The sequence below is a fragment of the Leptonotus elevatus genome, chromosome 3, assembly GCF_054856555.1.
Source record: "Leptonotus elevatus isolate MCC_2025b chromosome 3, RoL_Lele_1.0, whole genome shotgun sequence".
In the NCBI taxonomy this organism is placed as follows: domain Eukaryota; kingdom Metazoa; phylum Chordata; class Actinopteri; order Syngnathiformes; family Syngnathidae; genus Leptonotus; species Leptonotus elevatus.
In genome coordinates, this window is record NC_141241.1 from 13,302,684 (window position 1) to 13,311,574 (window position 8,891).

The 8,891-nt window shown below is 41.0% G+C and overlaps 1 protein-coding gene across 2 annotated transcripts; it reads left to right on the plus strand.

Annotated features, from left to right (window-relative positions):
* The first annotated feature begins 2,334 nt into the window (after positions 1 to 2,334).
* Positions 2,335 to 8,817, plus strand: hnrnph3 (heterogeneous nuclear ribonucleoprotein H3 (2H9)). 2 transcript variants are annotated; one of them, XM_086070808.1, is made up of 11 exons: positions 2,335 to 2,427; positions 3,137 to 3,231; positions 3,670 to 3,825; positions 3,963 to 4,106; positions 6,413 to 6,551; positions 6,969 to 7,168; positions 7,463 to 7,561; positions 7,679 to 7,785; positions 7,861 to 7,996; positions 8,176 to 8,229; positions 8,305 to 8,817. In XM_086070808.1, exons 2-11 carry the CDS (start codon positions 3,144 to 3,146, stop codon positions 8,373 to 8,375), a joined length of 1,194 nt encoding a protein of 397 aa, XP_085926934.1. In that variant the 5' UTR covers positions 2,335 to 2,427; positions 3,137 to 3,143; the 3' UTR covers positions 8,376 to 8,817. The 2 variants fall into 2 exon arrangements, with proteins under 2 accessions (XP_085926934.1, XP_085926935.1); XM_086070809.1 differs by lacking the exon at positions 2,335 to 2,427 and adding an exon at positions 2,455 to 2,850.
* Positions 8,818 to 8,891: the final 74 nt, after the last annotated feature.

An 8,891-nucleotide genomic window follows, 5' to 3' on the forward strand; every position in this document is an offset into this window, starting at 1 on the left:
AATGGCCACCATACCCCTGATCCTAGCTATTTAATAATTTTATCATGGTCCTGTACGTGGCAGTGCTTCTAAAACTTTGCTTTACATTATTTAAAATCTTGGCCTGTTAAATTGAACACAACGCTGGTGTACGAGCAGGAAGGACTTATTCTGTTGCATGAATGTCAACAGGTGATTACACAGATTCATTTTCCCTTCTTCCATAAAGTGGAAAAGCATTTGTTCTGCCTGTCACTATATGTCACTGGCGTAGACAGATGAACAAAAATAAATTTTGGAGTAAATAACTGGTTAGAAAATTTATTGTGAGGACAAGCGGTTAAGAAGATGGATGGAAATAGGAACATTTCTGCACCCTAACCCTAACCAAACCCTAACCCTATCCCTAACCCTTATACTCCAACCCAAATCCTAACCCTAACCAAACCCTAACCCTCAACCCTAAACCCTAACCCTAACCTTAACCCTTAAATAATTAACAAAACCATAAAAAGCATAAAAACATTAATAAAACAATTGTTGAGATACAATAGTGACATGGGTAATTAAATAACATTTCATAATGGTTTACATGTAAGTATTACATAGAAAATAAATAGGACACTTTCCCTAATAATTTGAACGAAAAAGGCGCACAGTTAAGATAACTTATTTGCGCATGGTGGTTGCAGTATATAAAGGCAATTCACTGTTAGAAGAAGCTCAGTTTGGATTTGGTTTTCGAAGAGGCAACATCTCAGACAATTCATTGAACAATTGTAGTGTGCTAGACCTGAAGAAGGCTCTTTAGAGCCGAAACGTTGTCAAGGCACACTTGCATTTAATTATACTCATTAGAATTTTATATTAAAAAAAATATATATTTTTTTTTGATTGATTTTGTTTTATTGTTTTATATTAATAGATAGTGATTACATATATAACAAAGGCCACTCCTATTGAATAAATAAAATATTAAAATTCAATTATACATAACATCTACAATAAAATATATTTGTAGATAGTGATTACATAGGATACAAAGGCAACTCCTATCTATTAAATAAAAGATTAAAAACATTATTATACATCAATTACCATAAAAAGGAATCTGAGATATATATATATAAAAAAAAGTATGATGGATGGTGGGTGGACTGTTGTCCGCTATGGGCGGAGACGCCAGCCCACAAATCAGTGGAAGGAACGTGACGACGGGAGGTACCAAGGACGGAAGGACCGTGCGATTCCCTTTCGCTCCAGGAGGGGGGATCAATTCCCCTATCCTGGTCGAGGAAGGGCTCAATCCCTCATTCCTAACCCTAACCCTAACCCTAACCCTAACCCTAACCCTAACCCTAACCCTAACCCTAGTCCTAACCCTAACCCTAACCCTAACCCTAACCCTAACCCTAACCCTAACCCTATCCTGGTCGAAGAAGGGCTCAATCCCTAACCCCTAACCCCTAACCCCTAACCCCTAACCCCTAACCCTTAACCCTAAATCCTAACCCTAACCCTAAACCTAAACCTAAACCTAAACCTAAACCTAAACCTAAACCTAAACCTAAACCTAAACCTAAACCTAAACCTAAACCTAAACCTAAACCTAAACCTAAACCTAAACCTAACCCTAACCCTAACCCTAACCCTAACCCTTTTGGATTTGTTGGAACTTATGTGTTTCTGGAGTTGGTGGCCCGGTGGGTGGTGTCTGGCCGGTGCTGGATTTCACTTTCCTTTGTTTTCTTTGGTCCCCTCGGGTCTCTTGACGGCGGTGTTCGGTTTAGGTGAACGGTATGGGATTTTTTCTAATAGGTTTTTTGGTGAGCTAACGAATACACACACGCACGCACGCACGCACGCACGCACGCACATACACATACACATAATCACACACACGCACACAAAAAAAGAAGAAAAAAAAAGAGCAATGATGATGACATTACCGAATGAACAATACTGAGCTCTTTAAAAAAAAAGAAGGAAAAAAAAAGGATAATTTCCCACGCTACACCCCATGATCTCTATAGCACTAAAGATCATCACAGTTATATAATACAGCCACACATAAAATACATCTTACAGTTGGAAAAAAAAATACAACTCAAACAAATTAACAAAAAAAATCTAAACAAAAATTTCCTCAAACACGTATATTTTTTACGTTTAAAATTGGTGAACTGGACTGTGTTTGTGTTTTATATATATAATATATGCACAGCCCCCAAAATCTTATAAAAAGGGAAAAACATATTTTATTTAAAGTATGTGCTCAGTAGTTCCAGAAGTAACGCGAGAAAACAGCGGGATGGTAAGGCAGCTGTGTAGTCAAATCCGAGTCTCGCGAGAACACAACGTGAGAGCGTGATTACAGGAAGTGTCACCTGAGGCTTGCTGGGGGCTGCTCGTACAAGACGGAAGACACCGGTGGCACAAATCGCGCTTGTGAGACAATTTCGCGTTTTTCAAACTTATAAGCGGCCGCTCGGTTTGGATTTGTAGTCAGTGACAAATTGTGATGTACAATAACGACGCATTAGTGGGCTTAAACTGTGCTAGCTTGCGTTGAACATTTGACCGCTGTGTTAGCCAAAGCTAACTGCTAACGTTTTCGAGCTATCATTTAGCCCATCAGTTAAGCGCAAACCGAGCGAGCCGACTCCAAATGTCTTCGAATGTTTATCAAAGGGCAGTCATCGACTATTGAAGTGACGTTTCTCTAACGGCGACTGGAGAGGGTTTCTCTACGACGTCAGCCATACAGAGAAACAAGTGTACTGTAAACTTTAGGCAGTTGATACGCTTGTTGTCGTCAAGGTTTCCATAGGAACTATTTGGTTTTGCTGGAAATTGCCAACCTTGTTTCGGGTAGGAATTATATCCAATACTACCCACCTGCAATTCGTCGCTTATTTGTGAACTTGATACTACACAGCCAATTGATAGACATTCGGAATGATTATTATTGTGGCTATTAATAACAAATGTTCCACAGTTTATATTTGCCTTTCAACTAACTCGAATGTGTCTTGTGACGCTCAATACGAATTAATCAGTGGCTGCTGTTAATGATATCTGTTTACAAAAAAACCCAAAACATAACAGCAATGTCTATAATCCAGTAACTTGTTACTGTTGTGCTCCCTGTGTGCAGGTGAAGGATGTCTTCCAACGAAGAGGGTTATGTGGTCAGGATAAGGGGCCTTCCTTGGGCCTGCACTCAGATGGAAGTGGCCAGTTTCTTCTCAGGTGAGGCCGGAGACTTGGAAATGCATCGGATAGCAATTCAAACTGTTTTTAAATAGCACTAATTCATAAGAGAAATGATCTCGAGGTACTTTACATATGGAGCAGCTGTAGAACTGCACCCCGCATGATGATGATGATGATGATAATGACCAGTTTGGGTTTTTTTTGTTTAAAAGTTGAAAGACACACTTAATTTTTTTTTTTTAAAGTAACCCGGCGATTGCTTGTTTGTTAAAGAAATAAATAATGCATACAAATGTTTCTTAAACTTAAATTGCACTTATTGAGGGGTAATAAATTGCTTGTTCAGCCCTAATTTTCAGCTACATTGCTGAAAATGGTTAAATATAGTTTTCTTTGTTTTTTTCTAGAACAGGTTAGGGCTTGCCTTGTTTTCCTAAGAATTTTTTATTTTTTTTTATGTTTTCTTGTGTGCAGACTGTGACATCATAGGCAAAGTCAACGGAGTGTGTTTCACGTACTCCAAAGAAGGCCGCCCCAGCGGTGAGGCGTTTATTGAGCTCAAAACGTCGGAGGATTTCAAGCATGCTCTTTGTAAAGATCGTAAATACATGGGACACCGATACATTGAGGGTAAGGAATTGTTGTGTTTGAATTCAGATGTTGCACTGCATCGCCCCCCCCCCCCCCCCGAATTATTTCCAAGTCATGATTTCTCTGTTCAAATAAACCGTTGACTTTGTAACCGTGTGTGTTGGCGTGCATGTCAGTGTTCAAGTCGAACCGTAGCGAGATGGACTGGGTGCTGAAGCGCAGCGGCCCCGCTGACTACGACGGCTCCAGCGGCTGCATGCTGAGACTCCGAGGTTTGCCCTTTGGCTGCAGCAAGGAGGAAATTGTTCAGTTCTTTTCAGGTACGTCGACATGATCCACTCTCATTAGATTCTTCTTCTTCTTCTTCAAACGCGTTCAGCTATTGCTTCATTATTATTTTTAGATTGCAGAACTAAAGCCCAACTATGCAAATGAACGATGTATTTTGTAGGGAACTAACTATATTTTCAACTGTGTTTATTTTCTGTTCTTCTGTCTGTAATATGTTAAGATTACAGAGAACATTTCAGATCAGCATGTTCTAGGCAAAGATTGCATGTCTGCTTATGTCTGTTTGTTCTTGTAGTATGTTGACCTTGTTCTAATATGTTACTATGTTGTTGATAAATAATTGAATGTTTTTGTATGAACTATATTAAGGAGGTAAAACAATGGAATAGGCCGGGCTTGTGTGGGCCCGGGGAGAGGACTGATGCATGACACTGACCTGGGTTCAACTCTAGCATTTTACAAGCGATGCACTGTAAAGATCAAGACATTGACTTTAATACTAAGTTGTTATGAGACTTGTGTTAAAATAGTGTCAAACTGGGAGATTAGTTGAGAAATCCCAAGGTATTTATATTTTTAATACACGTTTTATTGTGTTCGGGCTGGGCGATATGGTCAAAAAAATGAAATCTCCCAAAAAAATAAAATTTTTCAGTCATTCAGGACGATTACAATTTTAAGCAATTTTAATAATTAATCATTTATTTCAATTTTTTCCAAAAATAATTCCTGTGCAAAATGTTCAGACATTAATAATGTATAAGGGGTGGGAATCTTTGAATGTCTCACAATCCGATTCGATTCAGAATCGATTTTCGATTAGGGATGATTTTTGATTCAAAATGATTTGATTGACAATGATTTTTGCTTCCATTTATAGATGTTCAAGGAATCGTAATGATCTACTCCAGTCGGACTTGCTAATGCTAATTAGCGCGCTACTCGCGCCACTTTTGTCACTCAAAAGAACGGCTCTACGCTGCAAAAAAACAACAACTTTTATTGGAATAACTTGATCGTGACTTTTTCCTTCTACTCTCTAATGTGGCTACAACTTAACAGTGTATCAGACCGCGTGGAACCACACTGCCCCTAAGTGGCCAAATAGGCTACAACATGAACAGCGCTCCCAATAAAGGCACACACAAAAAAAGGGAAGACAGTATAAAATAACTTAAATAAAATCGATTTTGGGACATTTAAAATCGATTCTGAATCCTACTGAATGAGAATCGCGATTCTTATGAGAATCGATTTTTTGGGCACACCCCTATAATGTAAACCAGTTTTAACATAAACTTAACATTCATAGTTTATCCTTAATTGCCACAACTGAGTAGTTGGTCGTTATTGTAAACATGTCTTTTAAGCACCCATCCAGCATTCTGTCACTTGTGCAAAATTACAACTCACAATAACATCTGGATGTAACACAACATAAAAACAACAGCCGGAAGACTAAATTCAATTTCACGATTTAGCACATTTTGAATAATTCGATTTTCATAATAACGATTAATCAATTTGAATTAAATCCTCAGCCCTATAATGGGTCTTGTATTTCAAAAAGTGTAAATTAAAAATAAAGGTTGGAGTCAAAGCCGCAGAAATGTAAACAAATCCCTGGAGCAAAGAAGCAAAGATTGTATAACATTAGTCCCCCCCCCCCCCCCCATCTGCAAACGGATATAAATATTATTTTTTTAACTATAGAAATTGTAGATGATATTTTTGTAAAATAAGTTTGAAATGTCAGCCTAAATCGTGTGTGGTCCAGTTCCCAAAACAGTTTAAAATAATTTCAAACTCATTTAAATGTATTTATTTCTTCACTTATAAAGTGAAGCTAAACTTAGCTCCCGGATGTACAACATCTACTTCTAGCCTTTTACCAACAATTACTACTTTCCAAACAAAACAAAAAAAATTATTACATGAATATTTAGGGCTAGGTTCCACAAAAAAAGGTGAAATTGGAAATAATGAATAGGTTAGGGATAGAGTTAACTATTCAATTCAGTGTCTTGTGATGTAGAGTACTTTTGGGCAGGTGTGCCTAATGTTATGGCTAGTGCGCATCAATCAGTCCCACCAGCGCAGTAATTGTCCCGTTTGGCGTGGGCTGACCCCAGGCCAGTTCTTGCGTCACCCCCCCCCCCCCCCCCTCCCCCGGGCCTATTCCATACAGCGCAATCATGTCCGATTTGTTGGATGGAATGCGGGCCACGTTAACGCTGTAACAGCTTGTGGCCCTCATGACTTGTCCTCCAGTTGAAAGCTCCAGCGGGTGTCTTGTCTGCCTACCGACTTATGTATTTGTGTGCTTGGGTTGAAGGGTTGAGAATCGTGCCGAATGGGATTACTCTGCCAGTGGACTACCAGGGGAGGAGCACAGGGGAAGCCTTCGTGCAGTTTGCCTCAAAGGAGATAGCAGAAAAGGCTCGGGGAAAACACAAGGAAAGGATAGGGCACAGGTGGGACGGACGGCAAGGGGACGGGCTGGGCTGGACTGGGTTGGGCTTCTTCTACTCTACTCTGCTCTAGTCCATATTGTACTGGGGGATGTGTTCTACATGACTTTCTGTTACTAATAAAGGGGGCAGAATAATGACACTTTTTAATTGGGGCTTTCATACAATGCAATGTGTAGACGTAAATGTGACTTGTCTAATTTCCTACATGTAGTCCTAGTTTGCCGAGTCTCAGGTAGACCAAGTGCATTTAAAGACATTTGATTTTGTCCAGGTTGTTCCCAGCTAGACAACTGTTAGACATATTTTGTCTTTTCTCTGTGTTATCTTTCTGTGTGTGTGTGTGTGCGCGTGTGTGTGCGTGCTGGCCCACGTCAGCCAAATCCGCTCACTGGCCGCGGACGGCCTCTCTCCTCGCAGGTACATCGAGATCTTTAAGAGCAGCCGCGTTGAGATCCGAGACTACCTGGACGAACCCCGGCGGGTGGTCGGGGCCCAGAGACCGGGGCCCTACGACAGACCCGTGATGGAGGGCCCCAGGGGGGCATACTTTGCCTCTGGTCCCAGTCGCAGCGGCTCTCTCATGGACTCCATGAGGGGCGGAGGGGGATATGGGGGAGGTAAGTAGGTTGGAGGGGCTCACTGAGCTGAAGTCGCACAAGAGTTGCTGATGGATGATGGCTTCTACGCAATAAAACCAAGACTATATAAAGGATAATAATTGCAGTTGGAAAATCAGTACATTTGAATATAGTTAATGACAACAACAAAAAGAGGCTCAGTGACCACCAGAGGGAGCTGACGCACAACTGGTCGTCTGTTGGATGTTACGTAAAGATGCTCCCATTTGACATTAACGTCCGAACTCATTTCTCTTTTCTTTTTTTCTGATTGTTCTTGCTGTGTGTGTCCAGGTTACGGGCACACTTTTGACGACTACAACGGATTAAGCAACTATGGCTTTGGAAACTGTATTTTTGATGAGTGCGTAAGAGAAGAACGAGGAGGAAGAGGTAATGTCTTCCGACTTGATCGCAATCGATCGTCACCTCAATCACGGTCGACGTCTTTTCGTGTGGAGGTGGTTGTCACCAGTTTGTATCCTAGTGTCTGTTTGTATTTGTCACTAGGTGGCAGTTATAGTCGTCACACTGACGGAGGCTCAAATTACAACGGTGGCTATTTTGTCCACATGAGGGGTTTGCCTTTCCGCACCAGCGAGATGGACATCGCTAAAGTGAGGAGATGGCGCCCAAACGCTTCATTGGCGTTGTTGGTGTGTCTGTGACACCCCCCCCCCTCTACTTTCCAGTTCTTCTCACCTTTGAACCCGCTGAGAGTCCACATCGACGTCGCTCTCAACGGCAAGCTGACAGGAGAGGCTGACGTGGAATTCCGCTCCCACGAGGACGCCGTGGCTGCTATGTCCAAAGACAAGAACCACATGCGTACATCGCTTCTTTTTGTCTTTTTTCATTTTTTATGGCAGATATTTTTTTCCGAGCACCCTCCACATAATTCTAATGCCAGTTAAACATAACTGTACCCCTGAATGAAAACATTGCCTATTTTTGTGATAAAAATGCTGCAGTTATGAGAATATTTCGATTTTCCATTTTCTTCACAGAACACCGCTACATTGAGCTCTTCCTCAACTCGACAGCCAGCGAAGCCGAATCGAGTGCGTGCTGGTCCAATTTCTTTCCGTTCAGTTATTTAAAACCCAAAATGTTTATCGCTTTTCTACGTTTCACAGGTCGTGGTGGTGGTTACTATAGTAACTCAGGAGGCGGCTCTCGGAGCAGTGGACTGCGAGGCGCGTACTGATGATGTCATTAGCTGGCTTCCTTTCCATTTTCCTCAAGGGCCACGTTTTGTCTCCAAGCTGATTCTTCTTCGTTTCGCACTTATTTAAAAACGACTACAGTACAGTCAATTACATTGCGTTGTTCCATTTTGTTGGCCACACTGAAGGGGTAGAAGAGGGACATGTTTGGGGGGGGGGGGGTCTTGATTGATTGCACAAACAAAAAATGTTCCTTTGTAAGAAGTATCTGGCAGGATTCATACAAGTACTAACGTTTAAAAACATTACAACTTCTGAACGTCTCCTACCACATGATCTCAGATATAGTTTAAAAATGAACAAATGTGAGCTGTGTGTGTGTTTGAATCTCGGTTCAATATTGTGTGAGTGTAAGCCTATTACAGCTGAAGTCGACCATTTGCAGCTGTTGTACATTTTTTTTGCCCAATAAATTTTTTTTCTATTAAATAGCTTCTTTTTTTGTTTGTACAGTGACAACAACATAATGCGGCAGGATCAGGTTTATAACTTCATTT